This window comes from Perca flavescens, chromosome 24 (assembly GCF_004354835.1).
Source record: "Perca flavescens isolate YP-PL-M2 chromosome 24, PFLA_1.0, whole genome shotgun sequence".
NCBI classification, from domain to species: Eukaryota; Metazoa; Chordata; class Actinopteri; order Perciformes; family Percidae; genus Perca; species Perca flavescens.
In genome coordinates, this window is record NC_041354.1 from 2190645 (window position 1) to 2212738 (window position 22094).

Here is a 22094-nt window from a genome sequence, read left to right on the forward strand (position 1 = left end):
TCAATCACCGCTATGCTCTGTATACAGTATGTAGTCATACAATAGATGATATCCAACACTGGCTTGTTCTGTAGTGGGTTTCATTTAATTTCTTGCCAAATAATTTCTTTATAGTCATGATGCATCTTCTTTTTATATGGCCAACAAAAGCAAGTCATCCAGATAGAATCAAAGCCAGATCTCAGCCTACACTAATACTCTTAAGGCTTTAGTATTGAATTATATGCTGACTATTTTTGGCAAACGGAGGCAGTCAGGGAAATCACTTCACCACTGAATACCTGTGACGTCGGGTCAGTTCTACTGCAAGGGTAAACTAAAAAAGAAGTTATGTTTAGAAGGTAGCTGTGACTTCTTTGAATGGAAGTCTGTTTTGGATCTAGACTGCCTGAATTTATTTTAGATGGTTATATTGTCCTATTTTTCATGTAGATAAATAGACTCAGGGAGCCATGACTAACAAAGAAAAGAATGGGAGAAAACCAATGCAGGCCCACACAGATTATATATTAGAAGGATAAACCCAGGCAGGCCCACACGTTTCAAATCACAAAGCTATTAACAGAAAAGAATGAAATTATGTTTCGATATATCGTCAGAGCTGTCATACCTACACCTACTTGTAGCTACTTTTTCTCTCTTCCTCCTCCTGCTTCGTTATTCTTCCACATTGCTTAGAACTGAGTTTCCTGACTGCTATCCATTATGAACCTTAAGAGCTACGAATTGCAATGAGAATTGTTTGCGTTCACGGACCGATACGCTAGAACCATTTGCAATGTCCTTACTAGATTATATCCACTAAAGGGCCGTGGAAGTGGTCGATATTGAGTTCTGTTTAAGTTGTCGGTGAGTTTGTGAGTGAGGTGTCAAACCAAGCAAACAGCTGTACAGTAGTTGTAATTGTTCCTTCCTCTCAAGTTTTAGCTGTGAATGAAAGCAATGTGTGTGGCAGGAGGAATGGGTGGGGGTGACGTTGGCAGCTCATCATCTCTCCTGCCCACGCATAAACACAAACACACACTCTACCATCCATGTTGTCTCTCTGCATTCCTCGGATTACGCGGCGTCTGCTCCGTCTGTCTGTCTGAGGGCGTGCCGCTGACTGTTCCACTTAGTAGACAGATGACGAGATAAAGGCAGGAGAAAGTTGGGGGGGAAATAACCATTTGGCGTTAGTAGGACGTTTGACTGATCAGAGAGGTTTATGTTTGGGTCGTATGAAAACTTTAAATTCTCTTTCTGTTTATTCCCGACATGTCTGGGCAGATTCATGGCAGTATAATTTATAAGTAGGAAATAGTTTGAGTCAGTTGGCTGTTTGAGTGATCTCAAGCCAAGAACCATGGATGACAACATTCAGGGCTAGGTGGTGGGAGACGTACTTGGATATTTTACTTAAGTAAAAGGAGCAAATACACAAGAATGTCCATCAAAATGCACATAAAATACCAAAAGTAAAATTACTCATTATACAGAATACGTTATGTAATCAGACTATAATTAATGATGGTTTAATGTGTAAACTTCACTTTACTAAACTTGGTTGAGTTAATTTGAGCTTCTTTATAACCTGCTGGGTAGTGTAATCACTAATAATACGACATCCTTTACTTGTTGATTCTATTTTGTATTAATATTGCAAAGTAACTATGGCTGTCTAAAAAATTTAGTGAGATAAAAAATGCAATATTTGCCTCTGAAATGTAGTGGGGTAGAGGTATAAAGCTGCATAAAAAAAAAAAAATATATATATATATATATATATATATATATATATATATATATATATATATATGATATTGGTGGTGATATAAAAGTAGGCGATATCATTAAGATTATGGAGATTTTCAACAAATTTGTGTTGTGTTTGGGTATGTCGGTGTCTACGCCAGTGTTTGTCAGATGGCTTCCTGTGCAACTCTCCTGTTGGTGATGAACTCACTGACCTCGGACCTTGAGGGCTGCTGTGTCAACCCCCATGCATGCATGTGTGTGTGTGAGCGTGTGTGCATGCATGCTCATGCTAGGATGTCAATCAAAGGCACCCTTAGTCTCTCAAAGTCATCAATTATTGATAAAGCTGGTGTCTCACGGCAGCACCAGTGTGTGTTGACTAATGTAACAGAGTTTGTGTTTCTAGTGGTATATAAGAGCAAGGCAAGCCTTGGTATATTTAAGTTGTGTGCACTTTTGTCTCCAGAGTCGTACTTATAGCTGATGCGGTTTCATTAATCACAAATACCTGACAGCTGGAACTGCAGCTGCCTCAGCTAACTGCTTCTACCTGCCACCAACCAAATTCATCTGACCAGCTCTCTGGTGTTCTCTCTGTTTTTACATATTTTCTTTCTCTCACTCTCTTCATTCCCTTCCCACACCCACCTCTGATTCTCTCTTCCTGCACTGCTTTCCAGTCTGTTGACCATGCTTCATTGTTGTGGCTTAATTTGATCTTTTATGCGCTTCATGGCATGCCTGATCGTCCGCTAACGCACACATTTGCATACCCAAGACATTTAAATGTGTGTGTGTGTATGTTGGCCTGTGTTGTAGGGCTGCTCCCTCTTAGTCGATTAGTCGACTAATCGGTCGTTTTGGTCTTAGTCAACTTAGATTTCTTTAGTTGATTAGTCATGTTTTATGCTTGTTTTCATGCTGAATGACTTATTTCCAAGAAACGTACGAGCACATCTCTGGTAAACACAAAAATTAAAGTGGTGCTTTTGCATGACTCAAATCAACTAATCGATTAGTCGATACAATTGAATGAGTGTTAGTCAACTAAGAATTTCTTCAATCGAGCACAGCCCTACTGTGTTGTGTATTTGGGAGTGAAAAACTAAAACACTTTACACATCCCATACATATTGCCAGTATATTCAAAATGTTGCACTCACAGGCAAAAAGGGTTTCAAAGACAACCGCAGTAAGTTGGTGTTAGAAACACCTTTCAGTTCATCATCCAACACGGTCTCTTGTCATTTTTGCTGTACAAAATAGAGCAAGAACATGTTAAACAATGCAAAATTCTAACAGGTAACAAACTCAAGAAAAGAATCATACAGTAACAACATAAGTGCACACAGAGCCAAAATGCCAAGAGGCTGATGGCGGGTCTCACCGTGAGTATTGAAGGTGACTTTATGGAGTGCATTATCTATATGAATATCTAAATCAACACACAACATGAGGTTGACATGGGTTGCATCCCTGTACAAGTGTATGGGGCGGCTGTGGCTCAGTGGTAGAGCGGTTGCCTGCCAATCGGAATGTTGGTGGTTCAATCCTTGGCCCTGCAGTCCCATGTCAAAGTGTCCTTGGGCAAGACACTGAACCCCGAGTTGCCCCCGATGCTGCGCATCGGAGTGTAAATGTATGTGAATGAGTATCTGATGAGCAGGTGGCACCTTGTACGGCAGCCTCGGCCACAGTCTATGAATGTGTGTGAATGGTGAATGGTTCCTGTACAATGTTAAAGCGCTCTGAGTAGTCGTTGAGACTAGAAAAGCGCTATATAAGAACAGTCCATTTACATTTACCTAATAAACTGGTAACTCGGTGTATAAATATCATGTGTTACATGGCCTTCCTCTGACTTCCTGCTCACATAACCAGAGGTGATGGTTCCCCATGTGCTCTTCCCACATAAAGGTTAAAGTCATTTTTACTTTTTGTAATTGATGTGTTTTTTTTGTTTGTTTTTTGTAGACCCTCGCACACTGCGCCATGAAGAGACCGTAATTATTGCCCTGGCAACAGTCTCCGTGCTGGCCGTGGTTGCTGTAGCAGCCTTCTTTGGTTACCGCATGATGCACGGTGAGTTACCATGGTGCCACGCTGTGAGGAAGAGCAGACAACATTCATTATTCAAGGCTGTTCAAATGTTTGTGGTAGAATTGAAATTAATGTAATGAATGAAATCAGAGCTGATCTCTTGTTTAAATGCATATTTGTTTGAAATGTTCTGAACATTGTTTTTGTGTGTGTGTGTGTGTGTGTTTTAACAGGCGATGGTAAGCAAGGCCTTCATAACCTGAATATGATGGAGGCAGCTGGCTCTGAGAGCTCTTTGGACCTCGACAATCTCAAACTGCTGGAGGTCAGTGCCCACAGTGTATCCTCTCTTCACTTTTCTACTTCTCTCTTTGTGCCTAGATGGGCTCCAACTTGTGATTATAATTTTCTGGCCCAGCCAAAATATTTAGTTTAGCGGACATAAAATGTGAGAGGCATCTTTATACATATAATAATTCCTCTCGCGTATACATTCTGCAAACTGGCTTCAATTCACCACCTCACCATCTGCATTCCATTTTTTCCCTGTCTTCAAAATATTCATATGCATAGGTCAGATGTTTTTTATTTTATAAATCCCAATTTATGCTTAGAAAGTGACGTAAACACATTTCAAACCCGTTTTCTGTGCGTGCGCGGTGGTTATAAATGAGGCCCTGGGCCTGTTCTGCTGTGCTTTTGTTCTTCATTTTTCAGTTTGTATTACGAAGTTAAGTCATGATAATTATATTACGTGTTTACCAGGCTTGAGGTCACAATTTATAATGGTTTAGCTGTTAATAGCTAAATAAAGATATGTTAGTTATATCAATTCATGCATCAATTCCTCTCACTTCATCATAACGCGTGTGCCTGGCCTACTGCTTATGAAAGAGCAGTGTATATGCTGACTGTATCCAATGTTGTGTTGGTCATACTATAGAATGATTAATTGCGCATGTATAGTGAATAATACAGAAGATAAGGAGTATTAACAAAAAACCAACTTGCCATATTGTTGAGCCCTACGCGACAGCATGGCTTGTATTATTTGGTCAGGCGTGTAGTGTTCTCACTCTCTCCAGCATTTCTACAAACCGGGAGTGTGTATGTGAAGGAGGGAGGAAAACAAGAGTTTGAAAGAGAAAGGAGAACCCAAAGGCATCGAGGCAAAAAATACATCAAGGTTTACGGTTACATTTGTCGTTTCAATGTGACCTTTTTCATCCGATCACGGCAGGACGCATTAAGTGACAGGTCAGGGCGCACAAAAATAGGATTTTTGCTTACACTGACACAGGATCTGGAAAACCTGATATGGAAGTGGGCGAACTCATATTGTGATAGGAAGTCAATAAAGTCTGGATGAAATTCAGTCACAATGACTGGCTTCAATTCACTACCTCATCATCTGCCTTTCATTTTTCCTGTCTTCAAATGCATAGGTCAGATGTTTTTATTTGTATTTTTTATTCTAATTTATAAGGGATTAAAAGGCCTGCAGGAGAAACAAATGATCCCACTGATATGATAAAATCCTGCCACAGGATACAGCATGATGGCAACAGTTACTTTGAAAGTACACTTTTACTTTTCTATAAATCTCACTATCTGTCAGTTTGTCATTTCTTTTCTAACCGTCATTTACAAGCTCAATAATTTCTCCAACTGAAAGACAAGTTTTCAAAGCAATACAAGGCTGTTTTGGTGCTGCTCACAAGCTTATTGTCAGATGAAAGCTGAAAGGAAAAATCTGAGATTTTTCAACCCTATTTGAGTTGTAATAGCTACACACTCACCACCTCCGTTTTAGAGATTCCGGACAATTAGATCCATCTCCACAGCGTGACATGCAGTAAAACGACACGATGGTTGTTGCACTGTCGACAGGTGCCTTAAACCGACAGTGACCCACAGCCACATGCAGGTAAACAAACAGCGAGTGCAAATGAATAGGCTGCTAGCTTGGTTAGCCAGTAAAATGCCCCGGGAGAAGATTCCTATGCAGTTATGTACAATAGCTAGCTTCAGTGTTTACTTTGGGTCGGAGTCAGAGACAAGTGTTTGATATGATTTATGTAATACTGAAAACAGTTTTCCTGATGTTGTTTTGCTGATGTGCTGGTGTCTTTGTGTATTTTATTTTCTACATGGAACCAGACAATACATGCTTTCAGCTGCTTCACCACACAATGGTAACATTACCGACAAACCCAGAACCAAGCGCCGAGTTATCTGGTGCAGATTTCAAGTCTCTGCAAGTTGGTTATCATTCTTAAAACTGACTGGAAGGCAGTAAAAACCCCGATATAAATCAAAAACTGCTTTAGAAAAAGGTCCACAGTAATAATAACCGTATGGTTTCTAGTAAATTGGCTATAATGCTAATAGAGTGGTATGTCTTCTAATGTGAAATGTTAGCTGTCTCAGAAATTAATTAAGACCGAAAAACAGCCAGCCGATCAGTACTGAACGTTATGATCCAACTACAGAGAAGCAGTTTTTTTCTCTTTTTAACATCTATTCAGTGCATTTCAGACCAGAGTCAGAGAGCAATATCTTTTCAGGCAGGAGTTGAATTCAGAACACTGTCCTTGTGCCTTATCAAATGCAAGTTCTTTCACATCAAACTCATTCTTGTGGGGGTGGAGGGGGGGAGCCAGGGAGTTTTACTCAAAGACAAAACAGAGTCCACTGCTTTTATAGTATATTTTATAGCCAGACGTGGAGGTGGAAATCCCACAGGAATAGATGCACTCCTGAATTAATTTCTAAGTCCCATGCGGATTACCTTTTGAAGCCGAATGTTTAGAACTTAATGGCATGCTGTGCTCTGGCTTATTCAGGACACTAATTGAATGATTTGGAACTGACTTGAGGCCATTTTAACTGTTCAACCCTGCAGTTCGCCTGTAATTTAGTTTATTACCTATCTCCCTTCTGCCTGCCTGGCTGTCTCTATTTGTGTAGCTCTCTTCATACGTTTCTGTTTCTGGCTCTTTGTAGTTCTCAAGCCCTCTTCCTGCAAGCAGCACAAACAAAATTATCATTTTATTCACACTGTTTTTGTGTTTCGTGTTTGACAAGTGAGAGCTTAAGGTCTAGAATTACAACAACAACAAAAAATATATTTATTTATTTATTTATTTATTTATTCATTCCATGCCACCACCATTACCTCTTTCAGCTGATTGGGCGTGGTAGATATGGCACGGTCTACTGTGGCTCTCTGGATGAGCGGCCTGTGGCTGTGAAGGTGTTCTCTGCAACCAACCGCCAGAACTTCCTCAATGAATGCTCCATCTACCGGCTACCTCTGCTGGAGCATGACAATATCGCCCGGTTTGTTGCTGCCGACGAGCGGACAGGCCCAGAGGGACGCACCGAGTACCTGCTGGTCATGGACTACTACCCACATGTGAGTAGTGGGTGGGGGGGAGGTGTGCGTGCCACACAAACTGACATTGTTTTAATAAAAGAAGTGGGTCAATAATTGATTTTTTTTTTCCATTATGCCATGGGCAGCCACGATATGCACACCACAGCATGTCCCGACATAACAGTAGGACATGGTAAAATTAGTTTGTTACCTTGCTGAGGAGCTAGACATGGAGCTCTTTATCTAACAGCTCACTGTGGCTGCTGCTCCTTGTTCCATTAATGCATGCACAATGCGTGTTGTGGGCGTTGTTACGTGACTGGAGTTTCACTGCCAGTCATTCAATTTGGAAGTGCTGCAGAGAGGAAAGAAGGGGTCAAGGAAGGAAATGGGTAACATCAAGCACTTCCCCATTTGGTACAGGACAACAGACAGTTGCAGCCCTAATACGTTTTTCTAACCATTAGTTTTTTTTTTTTTTTAATTAATTGTGTAGTCTAGAACATTTTAGATAATAGTGAAAATGCCTTCCTCTCCCGGAGCCCAAAGGTGACGTCATTGGACCAACAACACCCTAATTTAATTTACAATGGTAGCAGCAAAACCTCACATGAGTTTGCAGGCCTGCGCGTAGGAAGAACTTCAGTGTGGCTTCTGAGGGATGGACAGGGTAGAGTCATTGCAAATTCAAAGCATCATTTCACCCATCTCCGCTTTTCCTGCAGACATGTGAACATGCAGCTGGTATAACAATAGAAAACTTTGACACTGACTGCTGAAGACTGCCTCCGGGAAATCTTGAATATGAATGCGGAGCTACCTTTTGAACTGAATATGTTTACTGTCCAAGCATCATAATTACAAGTCAGCCTATGAAAGGAGCCTATTGTGCATCGTAATCATTACGCTAATACATGTTGTCATGGAAACGCAGTGCAAGCCAGGACAGGAAACTGAGAAATAAAATGCATTAAAGTAAATGATAATATAATTTATTTAAAACAAACGGATTTAATGTAATTTACTTTGCGAATTGCCTTGCGATTGATTTTGAGAGAAAAGATGAAGTCTATGTGTGCGTGTGTTTGTGTGTCAGAGCCTGGCCAATAATAGATTGTCAAGGCTGACAGAGATAATTAAGGAAGGAAACTAATAATATCCGATATAATTTCTGGTAAACATTTTTATGGAGTCTTAATTCCTCATAAGACAATATCATCTTGCCACTAAATAAACCAGAATTGCACATTTCTTTCCTCCTGCAAAAATCTCAAGAAAACTGCAAGGCCTTTTTTTGGTGGTGATGACATATTACTATATATATTATTATATATGTCAGTTTTATTGTGAAACTCCACAGGGAGGTCTAAGCTTAAAGGCCTGCCTTTTTTTTAAAGCTCAAGATTATATATGTGAAGATAATCTTTTTGCAAGTTGTCTGTCTTGCCCTTCTTGGGATTTGGTTGATTCAAGTGAATATGTGTGAGATGGGGTACTGAACACAGTAGCATGGGCAGACATATTATGCTGGGTGAGCCTTAGCCATAATTGGGTTTTCTTTTTTTTTAGATTTAGTTTTTCCCCGTTATCTGTCAGATCATGTAAAGTGATGCTGGTTGTTGATTTTCTCTGTATTCTCTCTCCACCTCTCCCCTATCTTTGTCTAATCTCCTTTGTTTACATTCCTCGTCCATCTTTATTTCTGTCTGTTTTTATCCCTCCTTTGCCCCCTCACTCCCTGCACTTTCTTTCCTTCCCTGTCCCCTTTCCTCATGTCCTCGTCAGGGCTCTCTGAGTCGCTACCTGGGCATCCAGACCAACGATTGGGTCAGCAGCTGCCGGCTCGCACACTCTGTCACCCGGGGCCTGGCGTACCTACACACTGAGCTCTACAAAGGAGGTGAACTGGAGGATGCACGAACACACACACACACACACACACACACACACACTCACGGTTAATTACATAACTGCTCACAGTTTACTCAGGCTCAAGTTTCAAGGCTGCTGCTTCCATCTGTTACTGAAAAATGTTGTGCCCTGTTAGTTTAGATTTGTGTGTGTGTCTGTGTGACTGAGAGAGACTCTCGAGCTTGTCTAACTGCCCGGCACTTGAGCCTTCTTACAACATGCACACTGCAGCTCCACGTGGGTCTGTTTAGCTTGGAGCACTTTGCATCCCTGCATTTTGACAAACACGTACACACTGCGTGCACGCCCAGCCAAGGGTATTTATAGACAGGCCTCAAGCTATCCTCAGACAGTGTAAAAAAAATGGAGAGAGGGACAAAGTAGGGGGAAGGAAGGCGGACGCAAGATAGGGATTCAGATGACATGTGAATATCCCTGTGGCTCAATGAAATCATTCTTAGGAAGGCAAAAGTGACAACTAAACTAAGCCTGGACTCTTTTTTTTCATGTCACCAAAGTGTCAGTGGTTGCACTTGGCCTTCCTCTTTTCTCTTCATCAGCACAGATAAACATCAAACAGGCTTAGAAGTGAGGGGGGAAGAAAGTGCACTTGCAGTAGTGTCTGAAGTAAATGAATAGAAGTTATTCTATTTGTGCAAGCATGTGAGAAATACAAGCGGGAGTGTCCATCTCCCTTCGTTCTTTCCCTCTGCGAAACTAAAGTGATCGGCAGAGCGGAGAAGTGACAGAAGAGAGAGAAAGAGGGCTGGTGTTTGTGTGTAGCTGCTAACAGCAGAATCTCTCAGGCTTTGGTACAGTCGTCATCCTCCCCCACTCCTGCACATCAATAGAAGGCAGCAGATAACTGTTGTGGCTGCCACAACTTCCAGCCGCAGTGTGCCTCACTGCACCCTCTGCTGGACGGTAAAATACTGCAGGCAGAGGCTACTCTGTGATATGGTCTTAATCCCATTGTTGTAGATTAGATTAGAGGGTTTAGCTGTCTGTTGACAGTGCATCTCGCTTTGGTGAACAATGAGTAATGAGGGGAATAGAAAGCTATGTGAAGGGATTTTCTGGATGATCATTCATTTGCAAATATGACAAAAACTGCCCGAGTACATTGTATTTTCGAAGCAAAAAATGTGGGAGTGCTGTACAGCTTTACATGTTTAATGAAAGATAAATTAGCTCAGTCCTTTTTGTTTTTGTGTCTTCTCCTCATCCTCTATTTTGCCATTCATTTTTTCCACTTCTCCTTTCTCATCCATCAAGACTTGTACAAGCCAGCGGTTTCCCACAGGGACCTGAACAGCAGAAATGTTCTCGTCAAGGCTGACGGCTCGTGTGTCATCATCGATTTCGGCCTGTCTATGAAGCTGACAGGAAACAGGCAGGCGCGTCACGGGGAGGAGGAAAACGCTGCTATAAGTGAGGTGAGTGTTCAGGAGCTTTGAATTCAGCGCAATAGAAGATAATTGCAGGAAAAACATTAGCACATCATTTCTCACCTTGTCTTACTTGTTTTGTTTTTTGTTTTCATCTCACACCTCATTTTTCATCACCAACATTTCCTCATGACTCACCCCTCCTAAATCACCCCCCCCTTTTTATTCCTGCTCCGTCTACCAGGTGGGGACGATCCGCTACATGGCTCCAGAGGTCCTGGAGGGGGCGGTGAACCTGAGGGACTGCGAGTCGGCGCTGAAGCAGGTGGATATGTACGCCCTGGGCCTGATCTACTGGGAGACCTTCATGAGATGTACTGACCTTTTCCCTGGTGAGACAGACAAAAGCACTGTGCAAAGTCTGTTTTGAGTTGTATGGATCAGATGAGTTTCATGTCACCTAACACATGAATGCGTGTAGTATCTTTTTTTATTTTTTTTTTACTGCCATTATCACAAACCTCACAAGAATGAGCTCCTCCCACGCTACATGCAGCAGAAAGCCATTAAATACACATTTATCATAGTGGGAAGCAGACCCTGACATTTCGTCATAAATTGCGAAGATGCTGGGTTTAATGAATATCTAACGCCAAAAACACACCGGCCTTAAGCGTAGATTCATGCCCGATCGCGTGCCTGGCTGTTCATAGCTGACATTGATTTCTCCACGGCGGTTACAAAGCGATCCTTCTCCTCTCCACAATCACCATAAACCTGCGTGTTTTATTTTGTAAAGTATTTGGCTGTGCTGGGGCCTTCCTGTATGTGATTACCTACCTGGCTAGACACGTTCGCTTGCAGCTCGTGGAAGAAATGGAGGAGATGCCGCTCCACTCCTGATTGCAGCTGGTGTGGCCAGACCGAGTGGAGAACATGGCTGCCGAAATGAAAATAGCTCCGCTTCACAGCACTTCCGCGTCCTGTGTGTTTTTGGCATAAGACTCATCCTTCCCCTTCCTTGTCCTACCTCTAGGAGAGTCTGTGCCAGAGTACCAGATGGCCTTTCAGGCGGAGGCAGGGAACCACCCGACGTTTGAGGACATGCAGGTCCTGGTATCCAGGGAGAAGCAACGGCCCAAATTCCCCGAGGCCTGGAAAGAGAACAGTTTGGTACGTTGGACTTGAATAATAATACACTGTCAGCAGTTTTTTTTTTTTTTTTTTTTTTTTTTAAGATGATTGTTTTGGGGTATTTTGCCTTTATTAGATGGTGATAGTACAGACAGGAAACACAGGGAGCAAAAGAGAGGTACAACTTGCAATCAAGGTCACTGGCCAGATTCAAATTCTGGCATGTTCAGAAAAATAATTTCACATATAGATATTCTTGTTAACCTAATCCCTTCTGGAGATTGATGAAGGTATCTGTCTATCTTCTGTATATGGAGCTAATTTCCAACAAGAATCCCAGAATAAAGCTGGGAAATAGTGTTTAATAGTGTTTAATCCTCCAAAGTTAGTCTTTTTAGTTTGAAATTCCCCATCTGTGTTTCCTGGAAGTGTGATTACTTACTGAACTGCAGTGCAGAGACAGCAACACAAAGAGGAAATTGGCACAAAAATGACTAACTTTCGAAAATGCCCTCTTAATTTAACTACCACACTGCTAAAGACTTGCACTAGTTTGGGCTGAATTTAGGAATGCATGTTTCACACAGAATGACTGCTGTGAGTTCCCCGATTACTTTCATTGAAATGACCCAATAAAGGGATCTTTTTGCACCCGGTATGGAAAGGAGGAACAATTACAGCGACCAATAACTGTATTCATAGACCTGAAAAAATGTGAACCTGTCATTTAAAGATTCCCCTGAGCTTAAAAGCCCCTGGTATTATGGGCACGCCTGTGGCATAGGGCTTAAGACCCCATCTATTAACAACAACATCCCTGGTTCTAGTCCTGCCGGGGACCTTTGTTGCATCATTCTTTCTCTCGTCTGTCTTAAAACAATACTGACATGCACATAGTGACAATAAAACAGGTATTTGTTGCTGTAATTCTGCCTCCTGTTTATACTGGCTGTGAAGAGATCCCTTGCTAAAGTGATCCCTTCTTCCAGGAAATGTTTCTATAGCGATCAGTGTTTATTTTGCTCATATTGTTAAATATTAAAACCGTGTCTCCTCCAGGCGGTTCGCTCTTTGAAAGAGACGATGGAGGACTGTTGGGACCAGGATGCTGAGGCCCGACTCACAGCGCAGTGTGCCGAGGAACGACTGGCAGAACTGCTCCTCATATGGGACCGCTCTAAGTCTGTCAGCCCTACACTCAACCCCATGTCCACCACGCTGCACAATGAGAGGTCGGCATGAACACAGAACTACCTATATCATTGTTGTCCCTGTTTCAAAAGTTTTCTTTAACGTTTACCTCTTAATGTTCTCTCCCAGAAATCGTATGACGCCAAAGTCTGGCCCGTACACAGACCACCCCTCCACTTACATTGAAGAGCACGAGGGCGTCGCCAAGAACACGCAGGCGGACGCCACTGGCTCTGTGAGTGGTCGAGCTGGGGCTGGGACCGGAGAGAGAAACCGGAATTCCATCAACCAGGAGCGCCAGCAGCAAGCCAACGCTCGCCTGCCCAGCCCAGAGGGCAGCAGCACCAGCATGGGCCTGAGAGGCAGCCCCTCCGCCTCCACTACAACCACCACTATCATTTCGGACTCTGAGGGACCTGCAGGGACCGCCACTGTCCCCGTCTGCCTTCACCTGACCCAGGAAGACCTGGAAACCACCAAGCTTGACCCAAAAGAAGTGGACAAGAACCTGAAGGAGAGCTCGGACGAGAACCTGATGGAGCACTCGCAGAAGCAGTTCTGCTCTCCAGATCCGCTGAGCCCTGGCAGCTCCAGCCTCCTTTACCCCCTCATAAAGATGGCCAGTGAGGCCGCAGGCACGTCAGACCCTGCCGCCCCCCTGCCCAGCACCATCTTCCCCCTGCCCAAGCAGCAGAATTTGCCCAAGAGGCCGTCCAGTCTACCCCTGCGCACCAAGCCCGCCAAGAAGGAGTCCTCATCGTCTTCACTCAGGTTCAAGTTTGGACGCTCGGGGAAGTCCAACCTGCGGCAGGTGGAGGGAACAAAGATGAACATTGGTGCGGTAACGGGCACAAACACCGCTGTAGAGGCTCATCGGGGCACAGGCTCAAACAACGCACCCGGTCTGCGAGACACGCACACCAATGGTAGCATTAATGGCGCTGTTAACGGTCACGCCAGCGCCGGGATCTCGTCCCTGGCCACAGGTGGAGCCACAGGTTTTGGAGGATCCAGCATAACTCAGAATGGATCCGGAGCCCTGAGATCAGACGACGGCCGTCTGAGCCTCGGCGTCATCACAGCCAGCCCTGACGAACACGAGCCGCTCCTGAGCCGCGAGCGAGAGCATCCCGACGCGAGAGACGCGTCCGCGAGTGTCGCGGCTCTCCGCTCAGCCCGACCCAACACGAACAACAACAACAGCAACACCGGCCACGGCCAGGGGGACGGGGAGAGCGGAGGAGAGAGTGATGGAGGAGAGGAGGAGGGGAGCGGGGAGGGAGGAAGCAGGGAAACCACTGGGCCCCCAGGAGAAAGCTCGGGGTCGGGATCCGCTACCGCTGTGCCCCAGGGGGAAGCTCCGGTCACCATGAGAGGGGAGGCCCTGCTCAGGCAGCCCAGAGCCCGCAGGCCTGAGAGACCCAACTCCCTGGACCTGTCCTTCACAACGCAGGACCTGGCCTCACTAGGTGATCTTCTACACCAACACCTCACACCAGATTGTCTTGGCCAGTGCAACTGTGCGGCTCATTGATGTTTGTGAACAACAACGGAGCTCTGTGGCTCAGAGATTTAAGAAGTATCGGGCTTTGATAGACACAATACGTCTTAATAGATAGTCATTGTTGGTTTGAAAGCGCACATGGGATTTGTTGACAAAGACAAAAATTATTATTATAATAATTATTCTTTAAAGTAATTCTATAACATGCAAATCCTCACATTGGAGAAACCATACAAACGTTTGGCATTTTTATTGTATAAATTACTTTAAATGATTTGGTCAATTACTAAAATAGTTGATTATTTTGTTGTTGACTGACTAACCCAATTGACTAATACTTTCAACACTCTATAGCTGAATTACATTATTATTCTTTTCTTTCTTTTTTTTAAGATTCTTTTTTTGGGCATTTTCGGCCTTTATTTTTGAGAGGACAGATGAAGACATGAAAGGGGGGAGAGAGAGGGGGAATGACATGCAGCAAAGGTCCGCAGGTCGGAGTCGAACCCGCGGCCGCTGCTCTACCAACTGAGTTATGTGGGCGCCCAATCACATTATTATTAACTATTGTGTAGATCAAGTATGATGAACTATGTAGGCTCAAAAGGAACACTACACCAATTTTAAAGATCAGTTTGCTCGTCATGCGGACAACTACTCAGCGTGTGAAAATAAACCCTGATGTCCTAGTGTCAGATTGATGTCCTCAGGTGGTCTAGTCAGTGGATATCCGGGCCAAGACTACTTCTTCTGTGGGCAGTGTCCAATTAGCAACTTGAGACGTAAGAATGGAGTTGGAGTTGATATGAATGCAGAGACATTTTTGAAAAGATAATAAAAAAACGGAATCCTGGTCAGACAATAGCCGATTGATTCCGAGATTGCATTTCTGCCAGAGCGTTCGGTTTACCTGCATACAACCAAAGCCCGCTGGAATGTGATTGGTCAATACAACTCGGACTACAAACGGAAACCAAAACGTCTCGGATACCCAAATCTTGTCCCATTGTCTACATATTCTGCATTCTTATGCATATATCAGATTTATAATGACTTCCTGGGGCAAGGAGTTGAAAAGAAATGAACATTTACCAAACAGGAAGGGTCTATTGAATTAGTCGCATTATGGTAAAATGGGGATCAAGTGTTTTTGGAGCTGAAATAGGGGCTTTAAGTCAGGAAATGTGCTTCTTTAATTTGATTTAGATTTTCTTTTCTTTTTTTTTGTGTAATGTCACTTTTTTACAATAATATTTATTTGTTTATTTAACAGGGACAATGGACAGTGACTGACTGTCCCAGAATTAGCTCAGTAGCTACTGTACATTTCATCAGCGGTCCCTGGGCAGGCAAATCCACAAAGGAGTTATGGCATCAAATAATGGCAACAGAGAATAAACATTATAGGCTACGGAGCTTTGTTCCAATCCTTGTCCATTGCCTTCACATTGTCAAATAGGACTCTATCCATCTCGTACAATTTTCAGAAAAATGTAAACGTTAAAGCGTCAACAGGAGGACATTAATGATTTGCAGCGTCAAATGCCCTGCGGAAATCTAAAAATCCTGCTCCTACAGCGCCACCCCCATGAAGCTTTGACTTCATTTGTTCTATGAGATACCAATTCGCAGTCTCAGTCGAATCAATTTTTTTTTCTCCACAGTGTTGTGGAGTAAGGTCTGGCCCCTCCACACATACATTATGGGATAGGAGAAAAAAATGCTGTGGGTTGTTTGCATGTCTTTAAACCAATCACAATCGTCTTGGGCGGCGCAAAGCTCCGGACGCAACTCTGCAAAATAGTCTCAGGAAGTTTTGTTTTGGTGGAACAAGTCCACCCCGCAAAAGAAAACGCCACCTACAATATTAAATGAAGTTACCAGTAACCTGAGCTATTTAAATTAGCTGATACATGGTTAAACCTCATTGGCTCTTACCAGTGTATCGCCGTGTGTACTTCGTCCACAGCAATCCCACCAATCGGTCCCAAAACGTCCCAGTGAGATGGTAAATGCCATAAAATTATCCTTTGTAAATCTTTACAATCATTCCCCAAAAGAACCAAGCAGGCCTGCCTTGTTGCACGATCCAAATTTTCCTCAAAACTATACTAACATTTTCAGCGTGCAGCTTGCTAGCTCAAAGTTTGTTTCCCGTAGCAAAGGGGTTTTGAGAACGGCAACACACAGAGAGCGGACGCGCCGGATGTCAGGCACTTGTCCTGGAAATTGTACGTTGTACTATTCCTTTGTACGTTGATCCAGACTAAATAAATAGTAATGCTTATGCGACCTCTTTTAGGGACACGTACACAGCCACCTACAGGAGACTGGTTGTGTACATGTTTCACGTACACCGGTATAGAAACTTGCAACAAGGTACTGATGGGTGTTCCTTCGTGTTTTCCAGGGGAGGGCTTGGTACAGCCAGATGGAGCCTTGGGGACAGGAGACAAGATCAAGAAGCGTGTCAAAACGCCTTATTCCCTGAAGAAGTGGCGACCCAGCACATGGGTCATTTCCACAGACACCAGGGGGCCTGAGGTCAACAACAACGGGTCCTCCCGCGGCCAAGCTCACAGTCAGAACCGGCCCAAGTCCAGTTCGGCTATTTACCTGCGGGGGGGAAGCATGGCCAGCGAGTCCAGCGACACGCACGTGTGAACTCAGGCCCCCTGGCGAGACTGAAAAAAAAAATCACCAGAGAGCGTTTGGTTTCTGTCTGTTGAGCTCTCTGCTCCAAATCAGCAAGAGGAAGCTATGGAGGCTCTTGTGAACTACTAGTCGAGTCTGATCGTGTACAGTAATTAGGTCTTTCTCACTCCTGTGTCTTTCTGATGACGGCATTGCTTTAAATGGAATCCAGCTATGCAGCATTCTCATCCGCTTCTGTTTCTGCGTTTTATTAATCTCCCTTTGTCGTTTTTTCTTTGTTACATCCTCATGAGCATAGCAATGTTTTGAGTGGATTTCTTTCTTTGTATGTGCACTTTGAACCGACTAAAATCAGTGTTTAGAAAATCCTGTTTGTTGCAACCACAACAAGAAGTGGTCTCTAAACTTAAAAAGGCTGAAAAACAATCAACCCTTTGAGCGTTCTCTTTCTCGTTCTTTGCTGTATCAAGCATTGTTCGGGAGTAGGCACTGTAAAAGAATTGATGGTCTTAAAAGACGGAACAAACTACTTTAAAAAAAAAATAAAAATTATTTCCTTGATTTGTATGCAATACCAATTGTTGTCTTTTTTTTCGACTATGTATCCATTTTTTTTTGTATCCGAATTTTTAATTGTGCAATAGGATTTAGCTTTTAGATGCTTTCGATGTTTTTATCGCTTCCATTATTTTGATCATTGTTTTAATCCTGTCATTATTTTAATATGTTAATCTCTGTTGCACTTATGAATTGTCACAATCGTTTTGTAAACAATCCACTGTACACTATCACCCCCTGACTCAAGAGGAGAAAATGGATGACAATCCTACTCTTTCCTTCTTCTCTGGACTACTTTTAGGGGGGCACAAACACTAACAATCAATCCGAACAGACTGAAAAAAAAAAAAAAAAATGGAACTCCTCTGCTTGCACAATTACACCAGGAAATGGCTCAAACTCTGGGGTCTTTTAACACTACAATCACCAGAATCAAATCTGTGGAGGGATCTGTTACAGTGGCCGACTCAATCACTGTATCACTATCACCTGACCTCACTGTGGACTGTGTGTTTAGCTGTCTGTATGTGACCGAAAGACTAGAAAGCCCAGATTCTGCTCTTTGAACTCTGTTGGAAATCAGAACCTAGTCCAAAAGAAACCAAACCCCTCTGAAGCACGCTGGATATTATTTCTGCTTCTTGTTGTCTCATCCCTTGATGTTGGAATGACTGATTCTGTGTGTGTGTGTGTGTGTGTGTGTGTGTGTGTGTGTGTGTGTGTGTGTGTGTGTGAGAGAGAGTGTGAACGTGTTGTGTTTCTTTACGTCAGCAAGCATTAGATTTATTGGGGACTAGCGCTGTACAGGCGTGCTGAAATTTCATTGTACTCATTCTGTATTTTCAGTGCCGCTTCAGGGCATATGAAAAGATCTCATTTATGTTTTTGTAATCTGTAATTTGTATGAAAAAAAAACATATGTATGTGTATTGCATTGATATTTGCATCATTTTTATGGAATTCTGTTCTGCATTCAATGGACATGGCCTTTGATTCCATTGCTATGCATCTGCTCGGTACAGTTTCTGTAAACATTTTCAAGTCAATATGGAAGAAAATAAACTCAATAAATGTATGAAACAATTGTTGGTTATATCTGTTAAGGACATGTTTTGTTTGGGTTTCAGGCCTTTTCGTTAGAAAGTAACGGAAATGGAAAAATATCAGTAGTGATTGTATAAAGAAGTTAAAAAGAAAATAATTTGAGGTTTACCCAAAATGTTGCACTTTTCCTTAAGACCTATCACTGGCTGTGTATTGTCCATTCTATTTTTCTCAGCTGTGCATTTTAATGTTTTCATACTTTGTAGGCCATTGATACAAGTAGGCTATGTAAAGGTAGGAGTTTAATTTTACCAGGAAAGAGCAAGACTAAAAAATAATATAGTTCCCAAATAAACCTTTTTTGGGTACCATTTTGGTAACAATATTATTTGCGTACCATATATCAGACAAGGGAGTCCGAAACTGATTCAATACAGACTTGTGCAGCCCTGTCAAAATACCATCAGTTGCTAAAGTGGACACAGGAGGGAGACATTTCCTGTCTTCCACTTGTTTACCTCACATCTCCTCTCCGCCGTCTGCTCCACGCGCCCTAGCAACTGCATCATCAGCGCGAGCAGCACGTCACAGTTCTCCTTCGGCAGCGTCAAGTCAGCTAGAGGTAGCCCGGACAGCACGACAGGACCGGAAAGTGACCGACTTGCATTCAAAATAAAATCAAATATGAATTGGGAGGGTTTTTCCAATTGTGGCCTTAGTATGATGTTTGTCAAGTATACTTGCAAGTGCAAGATGTCACAACATTTTAGGGAGCTCAACTTTATATGGCAACAAACCTATATAAACATGTTGCAGTGTGTGTTTACCATGGACTATTGTTTTTTTTTTGTATTCTAAAATGTGGCGAACAGTATAACGTTACCACAGTCTTTAGTCATATGCAAAAATAAATAAATTGCTAATCCTCCTTTTTTTTATCAATCTCCAGTTGTTCTGTTGCTACGCCGGTCCCAGATTGTGTGGTCATTTGATTAAACATATATTAAAGAATACACAACATATGAACACAAAATTGCAATATGGCGTATATTAAAACTAGATTGCAACACATGATCTGACTTCAAGATAGCGTAAACATGATTAATATTTATTTTGTCATTTCTCAGCACTCACAAACATTGAAAATAAATGTATCCTCCGGAGCAGAGGACAGCCGCACCGGGGACCGACTCCAGTTATTTCCCCAGCGCCTTGGTCAAGGACATTTTGGTTTTACTTTGAAAACAACAACCGGAAGTTTTAGTGCTTATCCCGCCGTGCTTCCCACTGGTCCCTCTCCAGTCAACCGAGGCTAGCCCAGCATCACCGCCTTCTTTTTCTATCCCTTCTGTATTTTCTGTCCCGCTGTAATTTTTTCCGTCGTTTTCCGACATCTCACGAACTCTGCCAGGTGCACTACGCACATTTCTCTTTTTATATTCATTTTTTTTGTCGACCAGAAAGCGTTTTTGGTAGCTGCTTCAGCCATCGTGCCGCATCAGCCTGGAGAGAAAAACATCCATCCACCACGACGACGACGAGGAGGCAGGGAGCGAGCTCTGCAACGCCCATTTTGACACTACACTGTATCACCACTAATACCCGCGGAGACGTTTTAGTATCTTTTCCATGTCTGCCTGTTTATATCTAAGAGGGCTTTTCTCGCTTGTAGCCTGCGCTGTCGTCCTTTTGCCCTGTATGTTCCCACCTCCTCTTTAGCATCTTCGAGTAGCAGCAAAATATCAACAGGGGCTGAGGTGCTGAAGAGCCCCTGAATGCCCCTTTGCATGCAGCGCAGTTTGATCACCTTTCTGCAGGTGAGTAATGTTTCTTCTCACACACACACACACATTTAATTGTAACCCTCATGAGCCTGGATACTATTCTTCTGTCATATGGGGTTCAGGTCATAATAATAGCATGGAGTATGTGTTGATGATGGGGATGATGTGTGTGGGGAGGGGTTGCATGCGTTTCTCCCAGTAAACAAAATTGTCATACATATCACTGTACATGCGATTGCATGGAGATTTGATATACAAGGAGCAATCTTTTATAAGTTTATGTATTGTATTTATTCAAATGGAAGCGTAGTCGAGATTTGTAGGCCCACAGTTGTATATTTTAAGCATTATCTCTGCTTCAGGCCTAGTTTTTGATTATACAACCGAGCAATTGCAAGATGAATGGATATTTTTTATTTTGTGTGGTTGTGATTTCAGTTATGCGGCTGATTAGATCTCTGCTCAGGTTGAAGGTGGGCCGGTGCTTAGATGGAATTTAAATGGATTAGGTCACACATCTTCTCAACCAATAAGAATGATATTGGTGTGATTTGTCCGGCCCTAACAGGTGCAACAAAGCTAACAGGAGACTCAGGGAGATGTCAACCAATCAGTCTATAGTATACACACCCACACAGTCCTGGGAAGAGGTCTAATCAGACAGATTACCTGAAAACACCTATTCAAGCCGTTCAAAATGCACAGATACTGTAGGTCAGTTAAGGCAGACAGTGTGCAAAGTGTAAACTAGACCTGTAACAATTAATTGATAGTCAATCAACAGAAAATTAGAAGACTATTTTAAGTCATTTGTTAGAAAACGTGACAAGAATATCAGTGCTTCTGACTTCTTAAATGTGAATATGTAGCAGTCTTTTCAGTTTTCTCTATTCTAAATAGTATAAGAGTAAATTGACTATCTTTGGGTTTTGGATTGTCGGTTGAACAAAACAAGTTATTTGAAGGCATCAGTTTGGGATTGTGGCATTTTCTGATATTTTATACACTATGATTAATAAATGGAGAAAATAGTAGATTTACATCCCGTGCTTATTACTTTCTGTGCAAGTTGGCTGTCCAACTTTTGCTCTTGGCTGATCATTGAAGTCGGTCTTGTGTTATGAGTTTATCTGGTTTAGAAATAACCTCAGGTGGTAACAGTGTAGCTCCTTCAAAAAGGCTTGAATTTATATCCCTTACTAGCAAGTAATATCTACTACTGTTAGTACTACTGCCAGCACTACTATTGCTGTCAGCCTTCAGTACGTTGTAGTGGTTTTTATTTGTGTGTACAGGCAGGAAAATCAGCAGTACAAATAAAGAAGGCTGAGCATTTTGCTATTAGACTGCTGATGCCCAAATCCCTGTTAACACACACATACACGCACCCACGCACGCGTGCACACACACACGGTTGTGTGTTAATGAAGATCTGTTGGCCCCGTTCCCTAGCAACAGCAATGTGTGCTGGTCAAGGCCTCTGCCAAATTTAGCTCCTGGGCCAGCACTGCCAGACGATGATGTGTGTTTGTGCGTATGGATACATGCTGCATGTGCAGTGTGTTGTTATTAGGGCGGGGTAGCTTTTTTACTTCCCGTTGGGAGGACCCATGCTCAAAAAAAAACAAATGCATTTTCTAACCTGCAAGGTGCTTTGTATTCATGAAAGCGTGTGTGTGCATGTTGCGTTGTTGTTGTTCTGTTGTTTAAACTGGTGTTCACAAGCAATATTAATTATTGATTGATTATTAATATCACAGTTAAATTTC

The 22094-nt window shown here is 42.7% G+C and overlaps 1 protein-coding gene across 1 annotated transcript in view; it reads left to right on the forward strand.

Annotated features, from left to right (window-relative positions):
• Positions 1–18581, forward strand: part of LOC114550971 (bone morphogenetic protein receptor type-2) — a 32069-nt gene extending 13488 nt beyond the window's left edge. The window contains exons 4-13 of the mRNA XM_028572011.1: positions 3712–3819; positions 4011–4102; positions 6965–7195; positions 8942–9056; positions 10343–10503; positions 10700–10847; positions 11492–11628; positions 12649–12821; positions 12910–14249; positions 16695–18581. Of these exons, the coding sequence (XP_028427812.1) occupies positions 3712–3819; positions 4011–4102; positions 6965–7195; positions 8942–9056; positions 10343–10503; positions 10700–10847; positions 11492–11628; positions 12649–12821; positions 12910–14249; positions 16695–16948 (2759 nt within the window). The 3' untranslated portion in view covers positions 16949–18581. The remainder of the gene's footprint in view (positions 1–3711; positions 3820–4010; positions 4103–6964; positions 7196–8941; positions 9057–10342; positions 10504–10699; positions 10848–11491; positions 11629–12648; positions 12822–12909; positions 14250–16694) is intronic.
• Positions 18582–22094: the final 3513 nt, after the last annotated feature.